The sequence below is a fragment of the Phytophthora sojae genome (assembly GCF_000149755.1).
Source record: "Phytophthora sojae unplaced genomic scaffold PHYSOscaffold_4, whole genome shotgun sequence".
Lineage (NCBI taxonomy): Eukaryota > Oomycota > Peronosporomycetes > Peronosporales > Peronosporaceae > Phytophthora > Phytophthora sojae.
Genome location: NW_009258118.1, coordinates 4,580,234 through 4,607,819, shown reverse-complemented (window position 1 = coordinate 4,607,819; position 27,586 = coordinate 4,580,234). Strand labels below are relative to the sequence as shown.

Genomic DNA, 27,586 nt, shown 5'->3' with positions numbered 1-27,586 from the left:
GGCGTTATTGTGGTTTTCTCCGTGGACGTCTTCAACGTCTTTTACGTGGCGGTCTGCATGCAATCGTCCAAGTCGGCGATCACCACGCTGGCCATGATTGCGTCAGACGGCTTTCACGTCGTCACGGCACTTCGAGCCATTTACCACCAATTGAGGGCCGTCAAGACTAGAGCCGTGACCGTCCACTAACTACTTCCAGGACCTGCCTGGCATGATCCAGCGCGTATTCAACAATGCACATGAATCCACTGATCGCATTCGAGTGTTTGCCGTTGCCGCTATCGGAAAAAAGCGTCGTGTTCATGGACGAACTCACGACCGCGAAGCGTAAGCTTTACATGTATGCCTCTTCTAGGGACCTACTTTCAGAACTGCAGAGCAGCAAAACAAGCTCCAGAAGGTCTACTGTAGTTTCAACCACAGAGCGCGAAAGCAGCAACTTGATTCACTTCGTCGCAAGACCCGGGAGAGAGGTTTAAATACAGGAGCCGTCGCCAAGAAGCTTAAGAGGTTTCCATCTAAACGAAGTCTCAAGCTTCAACCTGGAGTGCAGAATCACCAAAAGACTACGAGTCGGAAAGGCTCAGTGACTTGCAGACTTCTCACACTCATGAACGCCGATACAACCATCTCGTCCGGCGCCTTACAAGCTGTTTTATTGAAAAGTGCTGCAGAGGAAGCTGTATGGGACGCTCTTCAGACGCTCTTCCACTCCGAGTACCTTCTTCTGGGCGAGTACATTGAGTGCGCTCTTCCTGCACTTTACTCGGGATATCTCGCCATACTTTACCACCTACCCGTCGCTGCGTATTATCCACAAACGGCATTCACGACTCCCCATAAATTGCAGAGTGCGGTGGCCAGTATTTTATTGTTTGCAGCGGTATCGTTTATCGCGCTATTGTTTATACTCCGCAAGAAATTCGGCATCTCACCATTGTACCAGCTAGCGTTTGTGCTGGAGACGCAAGTCCGCATTGTGCAAGGCCAGTTATTCATATGGACGATCTTCATTTTACATTTGCCGTTAGCGCACTACGGTAAGTACAATGATTCCCTACCGTGCTGCCACCCATGGTAGTTCGTCTAACGCTTCGCTGGACCAAGGTGTTGACTTCAACTTATCTCTGTGAACGGTGATTTTTTTTCGGGATCGAGAGCACAAAATTGAAGATAAATCATCAAGAAATGAAGAAGAAACCATTCATTTCTCATTTGCGATTAGCATCCTGCGCTGTTCGTCATTATCCAATGTGAGCCGGTGTGTTTGCTTTCCAGGGTTGAGGCATAAGGAACGAATAAAAATAAAGAAGGCGACGTGCAGGTGAAGCCGAACTCGATCAGTTGGTCAGCGAGGTATTCAGAATGCTATTAGCGGTTTACGCTCACCTCCGAAGCGTGAAGCTGTTCAAATGGGCCTTTCCGGCAGCAGCGTAGTACCTAAAGAGCACCAACAGCAGTCTCCAGTAGTAGTGAAGAATCCCAATGGACTCGTTCGAGCCTACCACCAGCTACTGAAGTCGTGGCAGCACAGCCAAATCGGCCACCGAAGCCAGTATTCCGTCGAGCGTCTCCTGGCTTTCCAAGACTATCACCAGCGCACCTCCATCACTAGAGTTTTAGCAGTTTGCATCGTCACGCCGATTCCTGCCATGGTGGCGGCCCTCCTGATCGATTGCATCCCGTTTAGACCTCCTTCGGACGGCTGGAGAGCAAACTACACGGTGTGGATCCGCTTGTTTCTCGACGCGTTTGCCGTCGCGATGGGTCTGACCGCTCAAATGAAGGAGGTCATCGTGACGGGGATTATCTCGAATACTGCAGCGTTCGCGATAGCTTTTGGAACTGCGGCGTCCTATGTCTCTTTAGCTATGCTAGTAGCCGCTATGTGGCGCTTCCCCATTCCGTTTTTCGCTGTCATCTCAGTGGTCCCCATGGTCGTTTTTCTATGTAGTTTCACTGTTCTAGCGGTTGGTCCGAGGATGTTGGCGTCCTCTCCGGTTCTACGCAAGCAGATAAAGTCTCAGCTCAAGATCGTGGCGACTCAGGGCTTCGTGGCCGTGATCTTTCCCACCGTTAGCGCCGTATTCTACCGCCTCTCAGCGGTCCAACAGATCGCGTTCGTCTTCATAACCCCGTTCCTCAAATTCGCCACCAAGCAAATGATCGCCAGTTCCGCTGAAGGCCTTCGAGAGTACGTGGGTCTGGTCGTCGTCTTCTCCGTGGATCTCTTCAACGTCTTCTACGTCGCCATTTGCATGCAAACGGCCAAATCCACCGTCACGACGATGCTCATGATCGCGTCCGACAGTTTCCAGGTGCTTCTCGCTCTCCGCGCCATTTTCCAGCAGGTCAACGTCGCTAGTACTAACGAAGAGGTTTTAGCACTGGAAGGTCGACCCATATCGACTCAACTCAACTACCTTCGAGACCTTCCAGAAATGATCCGCAGCATCTTCGGCGACACGGAGGTCTCTCACGCTCGAAGTCGTCGGATCCGCGTCTCCGCGCCGTTCCCCCTTCCTCTTTCGGATGAAAGCGTCGCGTTCATGAACCACATCACGCGCGTCAAACGCGACAGCCACGTGTACGTATCCTCGCGGATCCTCATCTTGGGGCATCTACAACAAGTTGAACAAACCCCTCGACCAATTCAAAGTCTCGGTCTCGCTCGCGTTAAGAGGGACATTGCTCGTACTTCACGGTCAATTTACTGAGAGTGTGGAGGGCGCCACGTCGTGGCTCGCAGCGGCTATTACCCGCCTTCCCCGGCGTGAAGGTGGGATCGCGATTCCCGACCTCAGAGCAGAACTGCTCTCTATGGCGGCCACAACTGTCTCCGAGTGGGCGCTCTCTGGATCAATTCTCGATCACATGCTAGGAGATATCCTGTACGCCAACATCGCGACAACGGCCGCACCCCCGATTTACATAACCCCGAGTGTCAACACTCAGTCTCTGCGGGGCTTTCGTGCCGGGCAGACAATGTGGAAGGCTGGTGCTGGAATGGTTCATCGTGCGGGCCTCCCTCAGCTGTCGCCTCGACACGAGGCCGCCGTGAAGGAGGTTTACGAAATCGTGGATGTGGCATTGCCAGCCGTATTGAGCTGGGATGGTGATCAATCAATGCGAGCTTAATGTGCTGCGTCTAGCGGGCGGGGACACGGCCAGTCCGCGCCACGCCATACGCAGTGCGGGGGGACAGCCTTGCCTCCAGTGGCTGCCCTACGCTGAGATCCGGCACCTATTCCAGGTGTCGCCTCCTGCTTCGCTGGGATATGGACCACTCGCCACCAGAACGACAACGCCTGGACGCCTACTACATCATGTTGTCAGTTGGAGACACATCACTACGGGACGGCTAATACTGCGCAAGGATTCGCGCGTCGAGGGAGATGAGATTCGTCGCTTACTACTGGACCTAATGGCGCACTATCCAGAGCTTGTCTACGCCTCAAGCTGCGCCCCCGAGCTGAGAGTAAGTGCGCTGCCCGTGCAACATCCCCTGGTTGTCCAGGCTCCCAGCAATCAGGACACTGGGATCACTGTGAGCATCGACGTGGCGAGCTCGGTGACTGGCCCGCTGTACACGATTGTTGCTGCTTCAAGACTGGACGCAACCCGGGCCCTTAATGACTTCGCCGGAAAAGAAGTGAACGTTCGCCATCTTCACCCACATCCCCAGCTGGACAGGATGGTATGTCTATGGGCGGGTCGGCGGAGCTGGAAACGAGCACGTCACGTCTACAAACTGGCCGTAACTGCTACGACCGGACGACATGGCAAACGCAATGTGTCAGGACGGAGCGCAGCGTGGCTCCAAGATCACCCTCAAATTGCTCAGGCGCTTGCTCACGTCACGTGGCGAGATATCCGACGCATCACAGGGGCCACGAGCTGGGGCGAGCAGGTCCTGTACCGTCTAAAACTACAAGCTTTTACCTGGTGGAACTCGACGCGTAAGGTGCCTGGGTGTCCAGTCGAGGAATGCTTGCAACGGGACGTGAACACGTGCCACACTTTCTGGACGTGTGCGGGAGCTACTACACTCTGGGATGTGCTTTATGCCCCATGGACGTCCCTGGGGGTCGGAACAACGGGCGCCACGATCTCGTCCACTTTTCGACTTCGACTCGAGACCGTACCACCCGGTATCTGGACGCTACTGGATGCCGTGTATCGTCATGAGCCCGAAGGCACGCGTGAAGCCATTCGGGGGCACATTTACACCATACTCAACCTCTGCTGGCGGCTTGGAGTGGTGACCCCGTTGCAAGGGATTTGGCGGAGAAGGTGCTTATATCGCGACCCGAGGGAGGACGCGTCATTGAAACGGGCGGCTGCCGTCCTACATGGACGCCTTCGTTCCGCATACCTAACCGTTCGGATCCACTCTACGTCCACAACGGCTAGTCCGCACCAAGGGGCGGCTGCACGGATTTGCCATCTCGCGCTCACTTCGCCATCCCCGGAGACGCAGAGCCTGCCACGCCCCGCTCCGACTTCACAGCACACCCTGCTCTACTTTGATGGCAGGGCTCGTGGAAATCCCGGCTCTGCTGGCGCGGGGACGGTGATCCTACAACTTGGCGGCGCAAGCCTCCAGCCCGCCGTCCTCTGGCTGGCCAGCGTTTCCTACGTGTCGAAGACCACGAACAACGTCGCTGAATATCGCGCTCTCCTTAACGGCCTGCGTTATGCGGTACGGCACTCAATTGGTGGGATTGCATATTGTTGGCGACAGCAATCTCATCCTAACACAATTGCAGAAGCGACGGGTACCAAGGGCTCGTCACCTACAAGGGCTTTACGGACAGTGCCGGGTGCTGGCGGACCGACTGATGGTGTCTTCATGGTCACATCACCTGCGGCACTTCAAAAACCAGCGGACGGCCTAGCAAACATTGCTATGGACACCAAACAAAGCAAGCAGGCGACGGCGGAAGATATCTCCCGCTTACCGCCGCAGTGGACAACCGTACTCGAGTCCTATGGCTGTGGCATCTCGCTACGAGTTGAAGCGCTTTAATTTTCTCCCAGCCAAGCAGGAGTGAAACATGTCGATCACCTCGTCATGGCTAGCAATTCTAAAGTATACGTACCGCTGTTATTTGATAGTAAACTAGTTAAACCAGATATGCGCCAATTGCCATCCGTGCAGTGTCTCTGTTGAGTGTGTGAACGGACACCAACCCAGGTGTGCACTGCTTTGACTAAAAGGCTCCTACAGTGCTCACTGTACAGTAGTCGCGAATGGGATACACTTGAGCACCACCCATAGAAGCATGAATAGCGCGTGATATTGCAGCGAATCTTGTTGTCAAGAGAAGTAGATAAGGGAGACATGTTCGATTTCGGCGGCGACTCGTTCTAGCTATCCGATTGTAGGTGATGGTAACACCTAGAGACAGCTTCATGAACTGTTGTTAGAGCAGGAAGCCGAACGGAGCATGCGCTATGGAACCAAGTCATGTCATGATCCAGAGCTGTGAATGTTTGGTTCAGGTCTTTCGATTCGGTCTCACAATCAGCATGTTCAAATCCTGGACCTGATCGGCATAAGAGCCAAAATAAAGGCAACCGTCGACTTCAACGTGCCGCTAGGGAATTTCTGAAAGGGGCATTACAGATGCCACCCAGAAACTGCAAAGAGTGGTACATCCAATTTCCTACAGGAAATTATATGATCTAAGGAGATAAGTGATTGAGGTGCGTTACTACCACTATTTCCTCAAAGCTCATTTTTACTTCTAAGAGAGAGGGTGATGGCGGTTGTACTCCTCAATAACATCGCACTTCTGCTGGATGGTTAGCCACACACACCCTTGGTACGCTTCTGGGCCCTTAGAACGCCTCTGGAGGCCGGGCATCCTGTGCTCAGTGCTGCCTTGAGTTTGTATGTGGAAAAAGTGCGCCATGCTTTTGGCGGGATGATTCAAATGAAAATGGGATGTGTAGACCACCCAGTGGCGGTACTTCAATGTGACGGGCGCTCCCTCCTGACCAGCTATCATGATTCCACAGGGGTATGAATTTATATGGTTTGCAGTTTCTGGGTGGTATGAAGGTAGTACACACATACATGTATACGTTCTGGCGGTCTCAGGTCGGTCTCCATCCAGCGCTAAACCAGCCAATCACCTGGCGATCTACGCAGGCGTCGGACCGTTCTCCACATCGTTCGACAATCCGCCAGAAAGACCACCAGAACCCGGAATTCCTCAAAGCGATGGAGCTCGTAGCGCGTGTTCTAGCTCACGTACGTAGCCCCCTCATGGCTCACTCGACGCACAATCACCAGACGATTCTAATGCACTGCACGGCGCCTTCAACCGCCGAGAATTGAAGGACGTAGACTAAAAGATGTGGTTTTTGTCTGGACTGGATCATTATTTACTCTGCAGACGCTGCCGGCGCTGGTGGTGGTTCTCATGGGCTACTGGATGGGCAGCGGGCTGACTGCCTACGCTGCGAAGGACGGCGTGGTGACGGCCAGAGACACATCCGGCTTCTCGTGGGCCTACGGAGACCCGCGGGTGTTCAACTGGCACCCGCTGCTCATGAGCTTCGGCTTCGTCTTCTGCTCCATGCAGGCGGCGCTGGCCTACGTCTCGCTGCCCTTCAGCCACACAGTCAACAAGGTGAGCTTTCTATAGAGAGAGTGTGGGGCGTGAGAGAAGACTGATGATGGTGTTGTGTGTGTGTTCTGCAGCGCATCCACTTGTCGCTGCATGCCTTGGGCTTCCTGAGCGCCGTGCTGGGGACTGTGGCCGTCTTCCGCTTCCACAACGAGCACGGCATCACCAATCTCTACAGTCTGCACAGCTGGCTCGGACTCACGGTCTTGATCCTCTTTGCGGCGCACGTAAGTGACGGCGTAGCTCTAGATGAGGGGCTTTGAGCTGAGGCTGGCTTGATGTTGATGTTGTTGTCTAGTGGCTGGGAAGTTTCATTGTCTTCTTCTACCCGGGGGCGCAGCAGGATGTCCGCGCAGCCATTGGCCCCTACCACATTGCTATTGGCCTGTCGATTGTTGGACTCGTTGTCGCGACCGTGGAGGCTGGGATCCTGGAGAAGCTCTCGTTCAACGCCAGCTGCAACGTGGACGGAGAGCTCAATGGCGAGAGTGTCAAGGGCTACATGGCCTCCGACTGCGTGGTTGGGAACGCCATCGGTCTTCTTGTGGCGCTGTCACTTCCAGCGCTGGTCGTCACCATTTGGCTCTCGAAGACCCAGCGAATCGTCAAGGCATCGGGCGATGAGGCGACTCCCCTGCTGAACGCCGGCTCGGGCGACGAGAAGAAGGAGTTCAACGTCTAACTCGTGCTCTTACGTCCAGTGCCTGATCACTGGATCAAACACTCTCAGCGCGCTATGGCTGGGAGTTCTTCTGCTTCTTATCAATTAAGGCTAACAAAAAATAATCGGAAGTGCCGTGACGACTCCGTTTCGTTTGGAATTGCGGTACGTCTTATCAGAGGTCCACATCAAAGTCCACGCCTAGATCAATACCAGCATACAGTTAGCAGTGATTCTAAGGGATGGGCGAGAAAATATCCGTACCGTAGTGTTGTAGCCGTAGGTGGGAAATGAAGATAGTCCTTGGCCTTGTAGAGCCCAAGCCTGCGTTTCGAAGGCAAACGCTCGCTGGTGCAATGGTGAAATTCCAAACTTCCGCCACAAGAGGAAGAGAAGTACTACGAATCCAACAAATTCACCCGCTGCGTAGGCTACAATGGTAGCCACAGTCCTTGCCAAGCTCTGAGAAGTCAGTGACATGGTTTGCGGGTAGTAAGATGCAACAGGTAGATGGAAAATGGCCGCCAGATACGCCGCGTAGAGGATCGGAAGAGCGAATTCCACATACTCCGCCATTAGCAGGTACTCGGAATGGAACAGAGCTTGGAGGGCGTCAAAAACTGCGTCCTCGTTCACCCGCCGAGACAATGTAGACCGTAGGCGATACGATGAAATAGCAGCGTCTGGGCGCATGATCGTGAGAAGCCGTCTCGGAATCGACTCTTTCCTTGGAATTTTAGTTTGCGTTGAATGATTTTGGTGCAGCAGCATTTATGGGGGATGGTACACCCTTGACGGTTTGTAGAGAAACAAGACGACGAAAACTCCGTTTTGAATTCTGTTTTCGGTAGCCCCCGCCACTAATGTGCGAAATGGGCTCAATCTTTGCCGGGCACCATGCATGCAATCGAGATGAGGCGTACACATGAGCGTCACGCATACTCTTTGTGATTCCATTCATGAAACAAACGCTCTCGTCCGACAGAGGGAGAGAAGATGGCGCGAATACGCGACTTCGGGAGGTTCGAACCAATACTTCAGGGTCTTCAAACACATTGCGTATCATTCCCGGTAGGTCTTCGAGGTAGATTAAAGCCCGATGAGCATGCAACGCGGCTGAAAGCTTCGGTATTCGCCTCATTTTCAAGGTATTGGCTTGATGGAAGATGGCGCGAAGTGCGACAAGCAACTGTCCGAAGTCATCATGATCAACGTCGTGATCGTGGACTTTGCTATCTGCATGCATATTGCAATGTAGAAGACGTGGAAACGATCCACAGAGAAAACTACGACGGGTGCAACGTATTCGTGAAAATCCTTAGCGGCGGTTGCAATGATTTGTTTGGTGAAATGCTTGATCAGGGCATAACGAACACGAAGGCGATTTGCTGGGGGCCTGAAAGTCGGTGGAATATCGCAGTAACAATAGGGTAGGTACTCGTCACTAGTCCGTGCGCCGAGACAATCATGAACTGGGTTTTCATCTGGTGACGGAGTATTTTCGAGTTGGCAATTACGCGGGGCCCGATAACCAGCACTGTGATGCTCCAGTAGATCATCATGAAGGGCCCGATAAGGAGAACATAGCCAAAAGGAATCGGAAAGCGCCAATTCGCTGTGACAGCGATCACGACGGAAATGTGGACGACGGCAGTTCCGATAGCGATCAATACTGCGCCTATGGCGGAGAGGGTCCCGGGTACAATGACTTCTCGAAGTTGAGCCGTAGCACCGATCGCAACAAAAAATGAAGCAGCACACCAACGCAGGAAGAAGGTCGAGTTGGCTCGCCAGCCGTCGCTAGGAGGCTTCAGTGGCGTGGAGTCGATCAGCAGCGCCACGCACACAGCAGGAATTGGCGCAAGTATACAAACAGCAACGACGCGGGCGATTGAGGCGCGTCGGTGGTAATCTCGGAAAGCTAGGAGCCGCTCGACGGAGTACTCGCTCCGGTGTCCAATCTGACTTCGGTGCCAATACGTCGCTATCCAGTGGTATACTGCAGGAATCACATTGAGCCCTCCACCTGGTTGCTCTGAATCCTCTTGAATGGAGGTGGTTGGTTGAACCTTGAGCCGGCGGAGCGTCATGTCGGTAAGGGTTTGATTTTGTTGAAGAAGGAAATAATACTTGTCGAAGCGGGGTGCCATAGTTTTATCTGCACTGAGCAAGATCGGCCTAAAACTCTTGCTCCTCCCACCATCCTGAGTTGCACAGATATATTTTTTTGAAAAAATATAAAGAACTCAGACATTCAAAATCGACGTTGCTGTCTAACCAACTCTGTTCACGAATTCTGCTAGATTGGATCACTCTTTATATCGCCAGGCCATCGACTGTCTTTTATTCCAGTCGAGAGGAGCATTCAGCCGAACTGAACGTCATAGTCTACGCCTATGTCGCATTCACGCGCATGCGTCAGTTTTAAAGTTGGGTCAAGCGTTATAGTTGATAGCGAGGCTTACCATAATGCATCAGCGGCATGTGCAAAATGAATACAGTCCATACGAGAAGGTGGCCTTGTATAGTGCGAACTTGCGTCTCCAGCACAAACGCCAGTTGATACAGCGGAGAAATGCCGAATTTACGTCTAAGGAAGAAGAGGAGACCGATGAATCCAACGAGCTCTGCCGTTGAAAAGCTCAAAATGCTGATCACATCATTGCTCAACTTCTTGGGGGTCGATGACGCCGTCTGTGGGTATTATGACGCCACTGGAAGATGGAAAACGGTCGTCAAGTAGACTGTGTACAGAAGTGGCAGCGCACATTCAATATATTAGATACTCCGAGTGGAAGAGAGCTTGAAGGGCGTCTCGAACGATTTCTTTCTCTGACGACAAAGGCCCACTGGAGCGTAGTACGTCGGATGAAAACGCTGAGGGGATTCGTGACAAGAACGGAGGAGTAAACTTCCTTTGAAACGTTTTCCCTTGGACTTGTCGAGCTGCAGGGGCAGATCTCGATCTTGGTCTGGCCAGAGGTACTTGAATATGGTCCACGCTCGGTATTTTGCTTGGACCTATGGCAAAAATTATCGGGCCTGACTTGATCTCTCTCGATTTACTCCAAGTTTGGATATGTTGTCTGCTTCTTTTTATTAAGGAAAGTAGAACTTTCATCCGAGAGATATAGGGGGCGTGGAGCGAGTATCCGAATAGCTTTAACAGGCCGTGATGCATTGCCACCTTCGAAAAGTGTCTGCGCCATGGCTGTTAGTTCTTCCAGATAATTAATGTCACTCGTTTTCCCCTCTTGACGTGTTTGGATGGCGGTGGCCTGGCGAAGAATATCACGGAGAGCAGCAACAACATGGAAGCTATCGAATGCAATAATCAGGAGTGTCGTTGCCATCGTCTTGGATATTTGCATGCACATGGCGACGTAAAACACACTGAAGACATCTACCGAGAAGACCACAATCGGGCCGACGTGTTCGTGAAGTCCCACCGCTGCGTTAGCGATCACGTGTTTCGTCACGTACTTAAAGGCGGGCATCACTACAACCAGCACAGTCTGCTGAGGCCCCGATAGTCGGGAGAAAACTGCTGTTAGGAAGGGATACATCATTGCCACAACACCTTGTGCAAAGATTATCGTAGCCTGCGACTTAAGCTGCTCACGGAACGTTGATGACTCAGCAAACGAGCGTTGATGACTCAGCAAACGAGCGTCGTCCGACCACTAAAAGCGTGAAGCCCACCAGAATCACCAGGTACGGTCCGACCATGATAACGTAGCCAAACGGAATCGGAAATCGCCACAGAGCTGCTAACATCATCGCTACCAGTAAGTCCGTCGTAGCCGTTGCCAGCGTGATCACGACCGCTCCGGTATTTGAGATGGTTCCGGGCGAAATGAGCTCCCGAACTTGAGCTGTTGCACCTGCCGAGACAGCAACGAGCGCTAGAAACCAGCGGATCCAGAAGGCGTAGTTAGCTCGCCAGCCCTCGGATGGAGGTCGCAGTGGGGTGCAATCGATCAGGATGGTCACAGCCATGGCAGGAATGGGGGTTAAGACGCAAACAGCCACGACACGCATGACGGAAGTCCGTCGGTAATAGTCTCGAAAGGCCAGAAGACGCTCTGCGGTGTCCGATCTGGCTGCGATGCCAGAGGTCCATGACTCGGTTGTGTACTCTTTGGGGTTGGCTGTATCTTACGTTCAGGCGGTCATGATGCAGAACGGGCTGCACCTTCATCGAGCAGACAGAACCGTGGCGATGTCTTAAGCTCCAAGCTGGTCAGTTGCATTTTTATCGCATGCTCACAGCCATGTGAAGACATGTTGGACGTAGTCGTCTGCCTGCTAATAGTAGAGAGGCTATTTTCTCCTCAACAAAGCCGCGTTGATCCGATTTAGGCACGTTGGGCTGTAGAGAGCAAGAGCAGTGGTGTATTAAGTTGCACTCACGAGCGAGTTAACACTCCTTAAAAGCTGTGGAAGCACCAACCGAAGTTCCTGTCGACTACTCAGTGCACCTTCTTCTCCCTCTTCCTCCTCCTCTTCATCGTCTTCATTCGGTTCACTCGCCCTTTTGCCGTTGCTGATAGTGCCAAGAACGTCTTCAACTGTGCGTCGTAGGCTCATTGCATCAGCCGTAAAGTTAGCTTTGCCGTCGCCGTGGTCCTTCGAGAGCAGCAGGTTGTAGAGAGCCTTGCTAGCGATGAGCGTCATCTCCAAGTCGTCCGCCGCGGCACACTCGACTATCCCAACGAGAAGGTTGCGGACATCAACTGTGTCGTTGTCAACAGCGGGTCGAACTGCCAGTAAGCCTTTGCGTGTGCTCGGATCGAGCGCCGCATTCATCAACACACCACAGACCGTGTACACGACCTCCCGGTTGCTGTGGTCCAGCAAGACCACCAGGCAGTCGAGCACCTTGAGCTCGCCCATATACGCCAGCACGTCTTTGAACCGCGACAAGTTGCCGAACGCTCTGGCCGCTTCGACCACTGCTTCTTCGTTCCTGTCCAGCAGAATCCTCGACAGAAGCTGCGTGATAGCGATACGGTTGCTCTCAATAAAGCAATAGCCATCACTGTTAGCGTTACCAGTGGGCGGCGTGCTATAGTACGACACGTTCGTGATGCAGCTCACGGCGTTTAGCATGATCTCTTCATCACCCGCGCGTTGAGCGACTTCCAGAATCTCCAGTAGAGGCGACAGACTCTCGCTCGCGTTCAATTGAGCTCCCACATCGGCACTAATGGCCAGGTTCGCAACCACACGGACCAGTTTGATCAAGACCTCCATGGATTGTTCTCCTTCTGAAGCATGACGACGTCCGTCCTTCTCGTCCTCGGAATCATTTCGAGCGTCCGAATAGCGGGCAGCGTAGAATTGCAGCACCTCCATCAAAACTTCAACACCTGAAAAGTTTTTGACAATCAGCCGTCGGTTCTGGTCGTTGCCGGCGCACAAGTTGCCCAGCACGAAGAAGACGCGGATGAAGAGCAAGTCCTGGAAGCGCATGTCGGAGCGTTGCTGGTCCACGAGAGAAAGCCACGAGTTCTGACGATGGTTGATTAACGCCATAAGGTTCCGCAGGTTGATGGGCCTCTGGTTGATCTGCGCGCGTGGCAGCTCGTGCAGCGTGAGTTTGCTCAGAATGCGCGAGATGTTGACCATGAGTTCCTGATGGGAGATGAAGGCTGGGATCATGCCGCACAACCGCAGGGGGATGCGGGCTTCGAGGAACTGTTTGTGGTTGGACTTCGAGACCGACAGGTTGCGTAGAATTCCGGTCGTTTGAATCAGGAACTGAGCGATCTCTTTGGTTTGAGCGGGATCTCCCCCTTCAGCCTGCCACAACATCGTCTCACTGAGGATCGCAATAGCGCGGTTGGTGGCTAGCAGGCGAGACATCTTGTCCTCAGCACTCGAAATGTTCTTCAAGGTCCCCGCTGCGTAGATCAAGGTCTTTAAGGGGATCGTTTGCTGCTTGGGTGGGAGGACAATGGCGTCGTCGTGGGCTTTCGAGTGTTTATCGTCCTTGTGATTGGAAGCTTCGTCGCTGGTGCCAGCGATCGCGTGGAGAACTGCCTCAACGTAGCGCACGCTGCAGAAGGCGCTGTCGTTCGCGCTGTCCTTGCTGAGGACGAACAGGGTCTTGCCCAGCTTGATCATTTGGGCGCTGGGTCTGTCCTGCTCATCCGTTGGAGCCTGTAGAGAAGTGTACAAGTCAAAGAGACTGGGTGCGAGCTCCTGTACGCAGACTGCGTTCGCGACCCAACTTTCCAGCAGAACACTCGACAGCGAGTCGAATAGCTGCCACCGAAGCTTTGACGCTGCGGCGTCTTCAGGCGGCTCTGCCTTCGAGCGTTGCTTGTGGAGGAAAGAGCTCAGACCCACGAAGCCGTCCACCAGCTCTCGTAAACGACCGACGCTGTCACCAAACTCCGGAGCTTCTTCTCGCCCGATCAAGTCGCGAATGCAGCGCTCAATTCCGCCGTACGAGTGCATGAGCTCGTCCTGCAACAGCACAAAAGGTTAAGAGAGATTAGACCAACCCGCAGATTGTCCTTGTAAAAAAAATGCTGCATGCCCTCACATTGGACGGGAGTGACAGAGAGGCCTCCGGATCAAACTGCGTCTCTGAGGGCCCAGGGCTCACAGCCGATAGCTCGTCGTTCGACTCGTCATCTGACAAAATGGGCGCGTGCACCAACTTGAGGCTGCTGGATGAAGCGGACCCGGTCAGCGACGTCTTCTCGCTAGATTGCGGAGCCACAGGCGGCCGAGGCTTGAGACCGTTTGGTCTCGGCGGGAGCTTCGTCGGCTTGGCCACAGACGGTATCACCTTCTGCTGCTGCGTCTGCTGGGTCTGCTGTTGAGTCATTTGTTTAAGCTCCGCCACTGTGTACGAAGAGCTCGGACGAGACCCTGGGCGATAGTCATCTCCGTGGAATAAAGGTCGAGCGGAGGTCTGCGGCGTGAATGGGCGAGACGGGTTCTTGAGCGACGCTCGAGCCTGTCCCCAGAATGAAGGGTTAGTTTCCGTTTGCAGCCATGGATGTACAGCCTTGACTCTCCCTCTACCTGCGATAAAACGTGGGAGATTCCTCCCCGGGCGATGCAGGCGTCCATTGCCGTCCCTGCTTCAGTCGTGCTCTTCCAGGGTTGGGAATATGGGGCATGGTGTAGCCATTCCGGCTCTTGAGTCGTTTCGTGCTTAAAATTAGCGGCGACGTTGACGTTGCGCGAAGGTATCAACACCCTGCTTCAGCCCGCCTAGCCTAGAGCACAGTGTTGCTTAACGAATATGTTTTGTAGAGGGATACACCCACGTATGGGATACAGGATAGTATTAGCCAATCACAATTGTGTCTTCAGATTGACAGGGCTTGACTTGTTGAGGGATACACCAGTTTCAAGCCAGTAATTTTTGCACTCTCGGCCGCTCAGCGCGCGATCATTTCTGCAACGGCGCGGGCGCCACCAAGTCACCCTCACCTGTCTAGAGGTCAAGGCAGGTGGAAAACGACGCGGGCCCTACCATTTTACACTGCTGCAATGAAGAAGGCTATGGTCGAGCACCTGAGACTACACTGCAATGTTTGTTTCGCTGAAGATACGTTCTTTCCGGGTCTACCTACAGAAAAGTATCAAGGGGGAAGAGTGGTGGTGAGGGTGCTTCTGTCGGCGGCAGGAACAAACGCAAAGCTTGCTCTACTGAACTTCGATCTCAAGTTGGGGTGGTGGCGGCGAACAAGCTAATAAGTTGGGCTGTGTCGGCAGCCGCATTGGTGAGATTCGGCTTTGAGAGACGAGGTAGAGTGCTCAGTTTAGTAATTTTGATAAATACATCTGGGCGTCTGGTGCCGATTCGTTTTTTGAGCAAAATCGGGCGTCAGGTATTTTAGCACCGGTAGGGTGTATCCCTCTACAAAACAAATTCGGTACATGTATTACGAAGATATACGGAGTTTATCTTCTATTACTCGCAGCTTCTGTACACCTGTATGGATGCCATCAGCGTTGACGCGATTCAGGTTTCGCTTAGCCAGCCATACGACAAGTCTACATCATGTTACGGTAGGGTTTTTGCCAGATGATGGCACTATTTGATAAGTCCAGACAAATGATGTTGGCATTTGCCAAATGATGGCACTATCTAAAAATTGATGGCACTCTTAATTTTGCCCTCCAATCACTCTTCAATGGCACTTCAACTGAGCATGCCTGCGCATTATGAACGAGCCGACCGCAGCCCCCATCCGTCGCTGCGTTGCTGTCACATGACTTGGTGTTTCATCACTATTGGCAACCACTTCTTTTGATGTCGAACCTTGGCCACTGTTGGTCTTCAGCCAAATTCTTGATGTGCTCATTTGTTGCTTGTCGAGACTCGAGTTTCATCGAAAGTCGATCGTTTGCCCATCGGTACTGGTCAGGGTGTTTTCGTCCATGTGGATAGCGTGCTTGCTACGCCGTGCTTGCCACAGCACAGAACTCTTAATGAGCACCCCGGTGTGAAGCTAATGAACACCGTCGAGCTCTCAATTGGATAGAGTGCCATCAAGTGCTATCAATTATTAGATAGTGCCATCATTTGTCTAGACTTATCAAATAGTGTCATCATCTGGCAAAAACCCGGGGACTCTCTTCGCTGTCGTCTCCCTCTTCCGTGTAGTGAATCCTTGAGGACCGTTGGGTCGAGATGTCAGGCTGGGCCGTAAGCGTAGGTGAGGCGTTGATCTTGGATCGCGTGGCGACAGGGGAGGTATTACTGGCAAGGGCAAGGTCGAACCCAGCAATGAGTAGCAGGGCGTAGTGGATACGCATGCTGGATAGATCAGGGATGGAACGCAAATTGCAAAGTGGATCGACAGGTGCATTGATTAACAGTATGCAAGTGGGGGGCATACTTGCACTATAATACACTACAGAGGGAAACATCTCACGGAATAAATATCACGTGCGACCCAATTAGCGTCAAACTTTTCATCACTGACCGTTTAAGGGAACATATGTTTTCCGATGGGCCTTTGCTACTGTGACTTTCATGAAGCGAGCGCAGCGAGCAGGGGCGGACCTACATACAAACTAGGGGGGCACCGCCCCCCCCCCCCCCAGATTTTGGGAAGACATCACACTTACCCCCCTATTTCTGAGCTGTCGGATCGACGTACTCCCCTATTTTTGAGCCGCATATAGACTTACCCCCCTGTTTTTGGCCCGGCCCCCCTCAGATTTTGGTTCTGGGTCCGCCCCTGGCAGCGAGCCAGCCTGCGGTTTGGCAGTCCGTGTGCGAAGCACGCGGATGCAAACCCAGGGCCCAGCATTGCCCTCCTAGCAAGCGGAGGCGACGCGTGCGAGCCGAAGCGGGCTTTTTAGGGTTCTGTCCGAGCGAGCGTAGCGAGCCTTTAGGGTTTAGGAGATCGCGCGTGCAGGGCGATAGTAAAAGCAAGTAATTTAAACATATGTTCCCTTAAAGGGTCAGTGATGAAAAGTTTGACGCTAACTGGGTCACTCGTGATATTTATTCACATCTCACGTGTTGCTTACCACTTCAAAAACTATCATCGAGGCTGATGAGGTGCATGCCGATCTAACGCGATCCAAGCCTGGCGAATACAGTGCACAATTGTACAGAAAATAGACTACGAAGCCTATTATCTTTAGCTGGTTTGAAATAATGATCAGCCACATTGGGACTGGAAGCTTTCAGTGCTGTACACTGGTTTCATGAAACCACATGCAAAATCCACATGCGATCAAAACTCTGTGCAATGTCCTGTTTACGACTTAGCTCGCTCATTTCTCACTTTCCCTGTCAACGTATAAGACCAAACGAAGCCTCACTTCCTCTTCGATCCAGCGAAAGGATACGAGTTGGTAGGTCATGCGGTTGACCATTTTCCTGCTGCTCGTTGTCCTACTTGCCGGTGTCTACGCACAATCTACGGCAAAGGAAATGCGCCAAGTTTCTCGAACTGAGCCACCACTCGAGGGCAACGGCGGGGAACTCAAGTCACAGGAAGAGGGCGTTCGATGCGACACTGAAGAACGAAATACGAACGTGTTGTCGGCGAAGGTGAAGAAATGGGGTAAGTCCATTCCAGGAACTCCTGCCTACAAAGCGGCGAAGGCTTTACAAAAAGAAAAAGAAGACAAGCTGTATAGAATGTATGCGCAAGGAATGCTCGACGACGACCTATTCACGTTATTCCGTAGATGGTACGAAAAAGACATGAGCTACGGGCCGTAGTTCAGCGTAGCCGTAGCCTACGGCCACGATTTAGCGCATCTGAAGGAATCTGGTAGAAGTGAAGAAGTGGCGATATCACGATTGGAAGCGCACTTTTTAATTAACTGCCTTTTGATAGATCTCTGACTCGATAAGGACTGAAAGCCCATGTTCACATTATATCCTGACGCGGCTTCGGTAGAGCTAGGATGAGAGGCATTGCAGCTCAGAATTAACCGTGCAGGTGTCAACCAAACAAAATGCATATCGTCGCATAAAAAAGTCGCATGTTGCATGCTGCTATGCTTCTGTAGTTGGATGGCCTGTCACGTGACAAAGGGCCACGAACAGGCAGCGCCAGACGATCGCGCGCTGGTGATCGACTTGACAGACGAGTTGTAATGGGCCTACTTTGGCCCACTACTTTGGCTTACACGTGTGCGCGTGTATGTGAGGAAGCGTAGCCTAGTTTAAATTAGAGTTAATTATACTCGGGTCTCCGAGCATAGATTAATCTAAATAAACGATCCAAATAATGTTTTTGGGTTAAAATGAGAACTGCTATTTTTGTTTTATGTTTCTGACTTCCTCTAAATGTAATATTTTAAAATAGGAATCTGCCAACGGCTGGTTGGCAGATTTCCAATGCTATGCATGTCGCTCATTGGCTAAGAGATGCTGCTCTCAGCCAATAGGAATCCTAAGTCTCTATGGACCACCCGTCGTGGTGGTCGTAAATGTATGTAGCCTTTGGTGTGTCTACACCAAGGTCGAGGAAGTCTTTCGAACCTCTAACAGACGTCGTGTCTGTTAGGGTTGCAAGTGACTGCAGCCACTTGTGCGTGTAACCCTTTTACACGAGTGGTGTGTTGGACATCGGCCAGATCGGGTCGTGGTGTACGGCAGGAGGCGTGTGGTGAAGAGGGCAAGCCAGTGGACTAGTGCCACCGGCTGAAGGCGGTCGTTTAGCAAGCAGTGGGAGGTTAAAGTTGGCGACGGCGACGACAGAAGATCGCAGTGCGTGGGGCGACACGCCGGGACAAGGGCGAAGAAGTATACGAGCGAGGATAGGCGAGATCAAGGAGAGGAACGTGAGGCTGTGAGGCCACGAGCATGGAGAAGGAGTCGAAGAGGGAGAGGTCCAGTAGGTAGGCAGGCGCCCATGCGTAGGAGTAGATACAGCGGGGATAGGATTGAGTAGGAGGATACCGAGCGGCGGTCGGCCGACTCGACCCTCAGTTGCGGTTTTCACAGGATTGTGGAGAGTCAAGACTAATATACACGAGTGGCGCCGAACGCACGGGTTTCCGGTCTTTGGAGCAGCGACGAAGGGCGTCGGCCAAAGCGACGGCAATAGCGAAGGTATGGCAGTGCACAGATGAGGGCAGTGTTCGAGTAGGGCGGCAGGACTGTGGAGAGAGACCACGGGGGCTGTGGTGTTGGAGCACCTTGGCCGAGTGGCGCGGAGCTCGCATGTGCCAGTGTGCGAAGGGCTCTTGCTGCCTGCTGTATACAACCGGGTTTTACGAGCTGGGAACAGCTAGTGGTGCTACCCGACCACTAGTGCTTATAACATTTCCTCCTAGCCATCCCTATCCTAGCCATGCGTGCAGGCCAGTAACGTCTGGTCGACACTGAACGGCCTCGCACTGGAAGAGACCCTGCTTACCGAGACGCTCCCTAGGTGCTTAGGTGAGCAGCTTGTGTTAACGATCTCCCTCCAACGCGGTGCAAGGAGAAGGGCACCTGGAGTGGAGATAACGACATGGTGGTCATCCAGGGGCCTTCCGGGCAGTGTCCATGAGTGGCGCTGGCGGCTTGGCTTCAGTGGGCTGAGCCCGTGGCGGAAAGAGAGGAAACGGAAACGATAAGGAGCCGAGAAGTGTACGATGGGCTAACGATCTTTGTATTACGGTAACAGACTAGCGACGGAATGACGACCGAGGGAATGATGGCACGTGACGAACGGGCTCAACGCCGAGCTGCGTCGGCGGAGCGAGCGGCGAAGTAACAGCGGCTCCCCCAGCAACCGACGACGGTGACGACTTTGGAAACGGAAGACGGCGCCACGGTGACGTTGAGTACGGAGGCGATACGCCGTCCGACGGGCAACACGCCCGTGGCAGCAGGCGGCGCTGGACAACGCGACCTTGGCGGAGGTCAAGGTGGCGACCCTACAGCTGGACAAGGCGACGGTTCGAGCGGCGGTGGCAGCGGTCGCGAGAACACGAGTACGGCTGGTCAGCAGACCAATACGAACACGAACACGAACGCGGGCACGATGGAGGAGAGGACGGTGGACTTGACGGGGAGTGGCGGTGCTGGCGGTGCCGGAGCGGGACACCCACCACCACCTCCACCTCAACCACGTCCACAGCGGCGGCGGCATCGAGTGGGCATGGTCCGTCGGGTGAGAGTGCTCCTCAGCGGTCGATCATCGTCCGCGAGAAGGCCAAAGCGCTGAAGTTGGAGAAGTTCAAGGGCTTGGACGACTCCATGCCCGTGACGATGTGGCTCAAGACGGTGCGCGCGGAGGTCAGGCGCCAGGCTGTGTCGATGGGCGTCACGCGGCAAGAGAAGCAGCTCTACCACGAGGTCGCTTCGCACCTCGAAGGCGAGGCGCAGCGCTGACTCGCTACGGTGATGGAGTCCGTGCCGGAAGACGAGGAGAGCATCAGCACCCTGGCCGGAATGCTGCGCGCCAAGTACATGACGCAACGCACCGGGCCAGAGGTGGTTGACCTACTCAACGCGAGACGACAGATGAGAGGAGAGCGGTTGATCGAGTACGCGCAGTCGCTGCGCGAGATCGGCGAGCGCGGCGACGTCGGAGAAGATTGGCTGGTGAATGCCTTCTTGAAGGGGATGAACAGCCCCGAGGGCGCGACCCATGTGCGGGGCCACAGGCCTCAGACGCTGGACAAAGCAGTGAGCCTGGCGGTGCCCCACATCGGCGAGTATGGCGAGGGGTACGGCGTCGGGTTGGAGACGGCGATGGATCGCTGGGATGAGCGCGAGACGTCGAGCGGACGCGGGCCCGTGCAGGGGGCCGCGAAGAGAGCCGGCGGCCAGGAACAGTCTGGGCTGGCAGGGAACAAGGGAGTGTGGTGACTGGCTACGGGCCCATGTGGGGCACGGCGGCGAAGCCGCCTAGGTACGACACGGAGGGCAGGCAGGTGAGCTCTGGAGGAGCCAGTGCGACCGAGTGGTCGAAGGCGATACCGCCAGGGTTCCAGCTGGTGCCCGCGGGAACGGTGGGTACACGTGGCAGTTTGGGAGACGGTTCGAAATTTCGAACGGCCAGCAGTGACCAGTAAGAGACGAGGGGAAAACGGCCAGCAACGGCTGTGGACCAGAACACGAAGCGAGCGGCCAAGACAATCAAGGTTGAGGGCAAGTACGGCGGCGATGGAGCGAGTGGCGAGCTGTCCAACCCTGCGCTTGCGATGCGTGAGGGCAGGATGATGAACCAGCAGCGTTATCTGCAGCGGCAAGCGCAGCCACGGCGCGAGTTCACGCCTCGGCCGGGCACGGAGTGCTACTACTGCGGACGCACTGGGCACTTTGCGCGGTACTGCGAGGTGAAGGCAGCGGATCTCAACGCCAGCGGCGAGAACACGGCCGCTGACGCGACGGAGAACACTACGGAGGCGTCGGGAAACGGCCCGCGAGCGTAAGGGCCCCGGCCTTACTGCTCGCAGGCACAGGACCGGGTAAGACGGCGAGAAAGCCGTTGGTGGAACGGCAAGGACGGCGACGAGATGGCGGTCGAGACGAAGGCCGTGGTCGAGGCCGCGGACGACCCCGAGGACGTCGAGGACGTCGAGGACAACAAGGTCACTTCGAGTCTGGGGATGGCGCGGCGAAGAATGACGTGCGTGAGCGCGGCGGAGTGACCGACGGTACGAGCGGAACTGGGGATGGCGCGAGAAGCGCTGGACGCAGCAAAGAACGGAATGAGCGGCTTAAGACTGGGGATGACGACGAACGGCAAGTGGCGGTGGCCTCCCAGCCCAACGCCCAGGACAGCAACAGCGGAGCGTCGACGAAGAAGCGCGTGCAGTTCGCGGACAACGTGGATGACGGCGACGAGAAGCCGTCGGCGAAGGACGCGAAGAGCACCACGGAGGCGACATGCAGCAGCGCCGCGGTGGCGGACCACGGCGGCGGGGCTGTGAACGTGATGGTGGTCCAGCGCGCGGAAGGGAAGCGCGTGGTAATCGACTACGGCAAGTTGAGGACGACGGACGGCGGTCGGATCGACGGCAGGCTGGACGAGGAAGAACTACGGAAGAAGGTGGACGCGCAGCTGGCAGCAGCGCTGGCGGCGTTCGAGCAGTCAGTAGATCGGTCGACGCGGGCGGCTATGAGTACGAAGGGCTCGAAGGACCCCGCGGATGAGATGAGTGCGGGAGGCACGAGCAGGGGAGACACCAACAGCGCGACGGACGACACGCTGAAGGCGGAGCTGCGCGTGCGTGACAAGGAACAAGGGCGAGTATTGCTGGTGAAGGCCCGGCAGCAAGCGCATGACGAGGCGACGAAGCAGGAGATGGGCCGGCAGCTCCACAAGCGACGAAAGCGGCTCGACCACACCAAGGCGCGTCGAGAGCGGCGTGCTGAGCGTGAACGGATGGCGGCTGAGTTGGCGAAGAGCGGTGCTACGGTGGCAGCGGTGTCGACGCCCGCGCCAGGCCCCAGGGAAGGCCAAGTACAGCTGGCAGACGGTGTGGCTGCAGGGTCGGATGTGGTCATGCCCGAGCCGAGCGACGAGTTTCGAGAAGTGTTGAGCTGGAGTGCCCGTGCAGCTCAGGCGCTACAGGAACTCCGAGCCCGAGAGAAGGTGCTGAAAGATGGCTACGCTGACCTTGCGGTGGCGGAGTCGAGTCGACGAGAGGATCTGGCTGCTGGCAATGCGGTCGGCGAGGACGCGATGCGCGAGGAAGTGGCGAAGCGGCTGGTGGTGGCGGCCGCGGGGCTCGACGCCATTGGCGAGAAGGACTGGACGGCCGAGAACAGCACAATGCTGCAGCGGTCCAGGACGAGACGACGTTACGAGAAGCGTATGCGCAAGGCAAGGGTGAAGGAGCGGCGTGAGTTGCGGGCAGCGCTGGCGAAGCTGACGCAGCCAACGCTCGCGTACAAGGCAGTCGAGGAAGTGTACCGGCGACTGGGAGCCGACACCGAGCGAGTGCTGAGTCGACAGGAGGCGGAGGCAATTGGGTTCGTGTTGCCCAGCGCGACGAAGGTGCTGAGACGACGACCGAGGCGACAAGAAGATGATACACGGTAGTACGTGTACCACAGCGGCAGTGTGTACGCGTGCTCTCGCGTGGAGCAGAAGGACGACAAGACGCGACCGATGCGCGTAGGGAAGCTGCGTGCAGTGCAGGCACCGACGGTAGACTCGTTACCAACGGCGGTGGTGAAGGTTCACGGCGAGCGACGGAGAATTAAGCTCGACACCGGCGCACAGTACAGTGTGGCCGGCGAAGCATGGCGGCAGTACGGCGAGAGGCAGCACGGGCTACCTCCAGTGGACTATGTTGAGGGCTTTACGGGCGCAGTGTCACGCGTCCTGGGCGTGTGGAGATTCACGTTATGCACGCAGTACGAGCAGGCCATGACGGTCGATGCGCTGATCGTCGAGGGCGCGACGGAGGAGTTCCTGTTGGGCGAGAACTGGATGCTGGAGAAGAGCGTCAAGATCGACTTCGTCTCGTGCAAGATGAAGTGGTACGAGGGCGACGCGAAGAAGATCGTGCCGTTTCAGTGCTCGGGCGGCGACGGACGGCCAGGGAGAGCGGCGAGAGTACGGCTGGCGAAGGCAGCGAGAGTGCGGACGTGGACGTGTCGTAATGTGGAGCTGGGAGTGGCAGCGCCCGAGGGCACAGTGGGGATGTTCGTACCCGCCCAACGCGTAGAGCCACACCTGTTCCTAGCTCCTACATTGTCGACAGTGCGTGGAGGCAGGGTGGTCGTGCCAGTGTTGAACATCGAGGGCAGATCCGTGAAGCTGCCAAGTCGCGAGGCGTTGGGTACGTGGGTGTCGACGGCAGACGACGTGGAGATACTTGAGATGACAGGCGAGTACGGGCATGACCGAGTCAAGCAGTGGCTCGACGACCTGTGCCAGAACAAGACGCCGTTAAGCAACGACGACGAGTTGGACATTGGAGAAATGGACGAGCACGACAGGGAACTTCTATTACAACTCTTACGGAACTACCCTGAACTGTTAGAGCCGAGAGGGGGATGCCCACCGATGACGAAGTTGGGCGTGACCCATGAGATCCACACAGGGAGTAAGGCGCCAATTAAAGTGAGGCCACGGCGGCACTCACACTCAGAGCAGACGATTGTTGATGAACATGTGGAGAAGATGTTGACGGACGGGGTCATCGAGGAAGGGAACGGCGCGTGGGGGTTTCCAGTCGTGCTGGTTAGAAAGAAGGACGGCACAGTGAGATTTTGTATCGACTACAGGCTCCTCAATGCAATTACGAAGCGCAACGTCTACCCCATACCTCGCATCGATGATACTCTGGAGGCACCCACTGACCTTCCACACCTCTCCGTGGTGCCCACGCCACACTGTAGGCTATTCATTGTCTCCATACAAACTGTTATTAAGTTCTGTTTCTCTGACTCGGCCAAGGTGCTCCAACACCACAGCCCCCGTGGTCTCTCTCCACAGTCCTGCCGCCCTACTCGAACACTGCCCTCATCTGTGCACTGCCATACCTTCGCTATTGCCGTCGCTTTGGCCGACGCCCTTCGTCGCTGCTCCAAAGACCGGAAACCCGTGCGTTCGGCGCCACTCGTGTATATTAGTCTTGACTCTCCACAATCCTGTGAAAACCGCAACTGAGGGTCGAGTCGGCCGACCGCCGCTCGGTATCCTCCTACTCAATCCTATCCCCGCTGTATCTACTCCTACGCATGGGCGCCTGCCTACCTACTGGACCTCTCCCTCTTCGACTCCTTCTCCATGCTCGTGGCCTCACAGCCTCACGTTCCTCTCCTTGATCTCGCCTATCCTCGCTCGTATACTTCTTCGCCCTTGTCCCGGCGTGTCGCCCCACGCACTGCGATCTTCTGTCGTCGCCGTCGCCAACTTTAACCTCCCACTGCTTGCTAAACGACCGCCTTCAGCCGGTGGCACTAGTCCACTGGCTTGCCCTCTTCACCACACGCCTCCTGCCGTACACCACGACCCGATCTGGCCGATGTCCAACACACTACTCGTCTGTCAAGTCGATCACCAGCGCGCGATCGTCTGGCGCTGCCTGTTCGTGGCCCTTCGTCACGTGACAGGCCATCCAACTACACGCCATCCCCGGCTCCAAGGTCGTCCTCGACCTTGGCAGCATCTTTGAGCTGCTCGAACTCTGCTTCAGTGAGCCATCGCCGTCCCGCTGGTCGTCATGGCCCAGTGCTGTACTCCACTTGGTGCTCACGCACGTAGCGTCCTGCGCGGTTGCGCACTCGCCGGCGTGCTCGTTCAACAATGTAGCCAGCGGTCTCCACTTGCAGGAGCTCCGGCATTGGCGGCTGCCATCGTGCTCGTCCTCGTCCGCGCAGCATATCCACCGCCGCACCTTGTTCGCCGCGACCCTCTGCGTCTTCGTCACCGCCGACAGCTTCTCCGACGCGCACGTGCTCGTCTTGCCCTTCGCCACTTCGTCGCGCAGCGCCTCCCTTGTCACCATCGGCTTCTTCACCAGCATGATCCCCAGTAGTTCTGTTTGCACCAGCCGTCTTCGCTTCTGCGGCTTGCCGTCGTGCTGCTCGAGCTTCACGAGCGTCGGCTTCTCGTCGTCGTCGCTGCTTCGTCTCTTCACTGGCCTTGGCTTCGACATCTGCTTCCACCTTGCGCTTCCGTCCTCGATTCCTTACTGGCAGCTTAGGCTGCGCCACCAAGCTCGTCCTCACATCTTCAGCATCCTGTGCGGCCGCTGTTGCTATTCCCGGCGTCGTCCTCGCCGTTTCGCGACTACTGGGTGCACGGACCGCTGGAGCACGCGCTACTCCACTGGTCACATCACCCACTGCATCGTGTCGTTTCTCTTCCGCGTCTCGTCCGGCCAGATTTGCACTCGTCGGTACGGGCTCTCCTGCTCCGCCCGTCGTGGATTCTCCGCCACCAGTCGTCTCTTTCGTACTTCGCCGTGCGACACTGCTCTCCTCCGCTTGCGACGTCATTTGGCCTTCTTCTCGGCCTTCAGTCACTACTCTTCCGTCGACTGTAGCGCCCGCGTGCGCTGTAGCGACAGCACCTCTGCCATCGTGCTGTCCCTCGTCCTGGCCGTCACCGGGCTGCACTGCGACTTGCTCCTCGTCGCCGCCGTCGCTCCTCCGCCGCTCTGCGTCGTCGTCCTCCAGCTCCAACTCTGTGATGATCTTCTCCGCGATCATGCCCAACGAGTCGCTCGGACAGCGGCTCGACACCAAGAAGCTGCAGTGGGCGATCGAATGCTCGTCCGTGTCGTCGCGCACGACCTCCCAGTTGTCGAACCCTGCCGACTGCACGATTCTCGCCGGGCCCACCCACTGATGGGCCAACTTCGTGATGCCCTTGCCTCGTGGAGGCTTGAGCACCCACACCAAGTCTCCAACCTCGAACGTCGTGTCCTGCCGTACACGTCGATTGTAGTACCTCTCGCGACGCAGTTGGTCCTTCGCCAACGCTGCGTGCGCTGCTTCCGTGGCCCTTGCCATGTTGTCGACCAGCTTGCGGTAGTACTCCGCAAACGGCCCAGTCTGCGTGACGCCGCTGCTGCGGAGCGGCTCGCTCGGCGCGCGCAGCTTCCTTTCCATCACGAGCTCATTCGGGCTGTAGCTTGTGCCCGAGTGTCTCGCCCCGTTGTACGCGTACGCTGCACAGTGCAGCAACTAATCCCAATCGTCCTGAGCCTCTGCCACATACATCGCCACCATGTGCTTCCAGGACCGATGAAAGCGTTCCACCAGCCCCAGCAAGGCCGGTCTGTAGGGCACAGGCGTGATCTGCTTAGCCTGTAGAGCCTTCACCAACGCGTCCAACACCTTGCCGTTCAACTCCGGCGCACCGTCCATGACGACCTCACGCATGGGGCCGAACACGAACACCAACTTGTTCGCAATGAACTTCGCAATGTCCGGCGCGGTGTGCGTGGGCACAGCCGCCACCACCGCATACCTCGTAGCGTAGTCTACCGCCGCCACTACATACCGATTGCCCTCCTGTGTGACGGGCAACGGCTCCGCCACGTCGAGCGCCCAGCGATCACCTGCACTCCCCACGCCCTGACTTCTCAGCGGGGGAATCACCTCCTTCGGTTTCGTCTTCCTCGACCCGCAGTCTCTGCACGACTGCACCCATCTCCTTACGTAGGCCCGCATATCTGGCCACCAGTAGTCCCTCGCCACGCGCTCGTACGTCTGAGGCGTGCGCAAATGGCACGAGTAGATCGAGTCATGACCTTCTCTCAATGCTGCCGTCCACAGCGCCGTAGGTAGCACCACTCTCTTACTGCCATCACTTTGGACAATGTGGACGACTTCGTCCTCGACCACAATAGCCCTGTCACGGTACTTGCCCTTCCGCCTGAGGTTCTTCACCGTGCGATCCTTCGCCTGCTCGTCACGAATGACACGATCCGTCAGCTGCTCGTCGCTGGCTGCCCCGTCGGCTACCGCTGCTCGTTGCTCCGATGCTCCTACCACTTCTCCTACCGGCGCCCTCGACAACGCGTCAGCCACGGCGTTGCTCGAGCCCGGCCTGTAGATAATCTCAAAGTCGTATTCTTGAAGTTGTAGAGCCCTGCGGTGCAGCCGCCCGGTCCACTCCTTCGACGTCATCAACCACTTGAGCGCCGCGTGATCCGTCACGAGCTCAAACTTGCGTCCGTACAGGTAAGGTCTAACAATTTGACTGCCCAAACCACCGCTGCACATTCTAATTCTGTGATCGTGTACGCTGCCACCGTCTCCGAATTAATCTTAGAAGCGTAGGCGATCGGTTGCTCGCGCTGACCCTGGTCTTGGGTCAGCGCGGCCCCAGGCTTACCTTCGACGCGTCCGTGACCAACCGGAAGGGCTTCGAAAAGTCCG

At 55.7% G+C, this 27,586-nt stretch overlaps 11 protein-coding genes across 11 annotated transcripts; 6 read left to right on the top strand and 5 right to left on the bottom strand.

Moving 5' to 3' along the window:
* Window positions 1-610: 610 nt before the first annotated feature.
* PHYSODRAFT_503367 (hypothetical protein) lies at window positions 611-1,081 on the top strand (the record flags this gene model as incomplete). The annotated part of the gene is made up of 1 exon (XM_009528815.1): window positions 611-1,081. The coding sequence occupies one exon, from the start codon at window positions 611-613 to the stop codon at window positions 1,079-1,081; it is 471 nt and encodes a 156-aa protein (XP_009527110.1).
* Window positions 1,082-1,520: 439 nt separating this feature from the next.
* PHYSODRAFT_410456 (hypothetical protein) lies at window positions 1,521-2,222 on the top strand (the record flags this gene model as incomplete). Its single annotated transcript, XM_009528814.1, has 1 exon — window positions 1,521-2,222. A coding segment is annotated over one exon (702 nt), but the record flags the coding sequence as incomplete, so codon positions are not given.
* A 2,054-nt stretch (window positions 2,223-4,276) lies between these two features.
* PHYSODRAFT_406556 (hypothetical protein) lies at window positions 4,277-4,696 on the top strand (the record flags this gene model as incomplete). The annotated part of the gene is made up of 1 exon (XM_009528813.1): window positions 4,277-4,696. A coding segment is annotated over one exon (420 nt), but the record flags the coding sequence as incomplete, so codon positions are not given.
* A 1,533-nt stretch (window positions 4,697-6,229) lies between these two features.
* On the top strand, window positions 6,230-7,320 carry PHYSODRAFT_261288 (hypothetical protein; the record flags this gene model as incomplete). The annotated part of the gene is made up of 4 exons (XM_009528812.1): window positions 6,230-6,259; window positions 6,405-6,641; window positions 6,713-6,865; window positions 6,937-7,320. The coding sequence occupies 4 exons, from the start codon at window positions 6,230-6,232 to the stop codon at window positions 7,318-7,320; spliced, it is 804 nt and encodes a 267-aa protein (XP_009527107.1).
* A 285-nt stretch (window positions 7,321-7,605) lies between these two features.
* On the bottom strand, window positions 7,606-7,959 carry PHYSODRAFT_403560 (hypothetical protein; the record flags this gene model as incomplete). Its single annotated transcript, XM_009528811.1, has 1 exon — window positions 7,606-7,959. A coding segment is annotated over one exon (354 nt), but the record flags the coding sequence as incomplete, so codon positions are not given.
* Window positions 7,960-8,657: 698 nt separating this feature from the next.
* On the bottom strand, window positions 8,658-9,389 carry PHYSODRAFT_499027 (hypothetical protein; the record flags this gene model as incomplete). The annotated part of the gene is made up of 1 exon (XM_009528810.1): window positions 8,658-9,389. One exon carries the CDS (start codon window positions 9,387-9,389, stop codon window positions 8,658-8,660), a length of 732 nt encoding a protein of 243 aa, XP_009527105.1.
* A 972-nt stretch (window positions 9,390-10,361) lies between these two features.
* On the bottom strand, window positions 10,362-10,886 carry PHYSODRAFT_504373 (hypothetical protein; the record flags this gene model as incomplete). Its single annotated transcript, XM_009528809.1, has 1 exon — window positions 10,362-10,886. A coding segment is annotated over one exon (525 nt), but the record flags the coding sequence as incomplete, so codon positions are not given.
* An 811-nt stretch (window positions 10,887-11,697) lies between these two features.
* On the bottom strand, window positions 11,698-14,529 carry PHYSODRAFT_560454 (hypothetical protein; the record flags this gene model as incomplete). Its single annotated transcript, XM_009528808.1, has 4 exons — window positions 14,341-14,529; window positions 13,853-14,272; window positions 11,829-13,773; window positions 11,698-11,780 (listed from the first exon to the last, which is right to left on the bottom strand). The coding sequence occupies exons 1-4, from the start codon at window positions 14,386-14,388 to the stop codon at window positions 11,698-11,700; spliced, it is 2,496 nt and encodes an 831-aa protein (XP_009527103.1). The 5' UTR covers window positions 14,389-14,529.
* Window positions 14,530-17,146: 2,617 nt separating this feature from the next.
* On the top strand, window positions 17,147-17,512 carry PHYSODRAFT_300881 (hypothetical protein; the record flags this gene model as incomplete). Its single annotated transcript, XM_009528807.1, has 1 exon — window positions 17,147-17,512. The coding sequence occupies one exon, from the start codon at window positions 17,147-17,149 to the stop codon at window positions 17,510-17,512; it is 366 nt and encodes a 121-aa protein (XP_009527102.1).
* Window positions 17,513-21,893: 4,381 nt separating this feature from the next.
* PHYSODRAFT_499254 (hypothetical protein) lies at window positions 21,894-22,784 on the top strand (the record flags this gene model as incomplete). Its single annotated transcript, XM_009528806.1, has 1 exon — window positions 21,894-22,784. The coding sequence occupies one exon, from the start codon at window positions 21,894-21,896 to the stop codon at window positions 22,782-22,784; it is 891 nt and encodes a 296-aa protein (XP_009527101.1).
* A 2,132-nt stretch (window positions 22,785-24,916) lies between these two features.
* On the bottom strand, window positions 24,917-26,311 carry PHYSODRAFT_501270 (hypothetical protein; the record flags this gene model as incomplete). The annotated part of the gene is made up of 2 exons (XM_009528805.1): window positions 24,917-25,092; window positions 25,807-26,311. The coding sequence occupies 2 exons, from the start codon at window positions 26,309-26,311 to the stop codon at window positions 24,917-24,919; spliced, it is 681 nt and encodes a 226-aa protein (XP_009527100.1).
* Window positions 26,312-27,586: the final 1,275 nt, after the last annotated feature.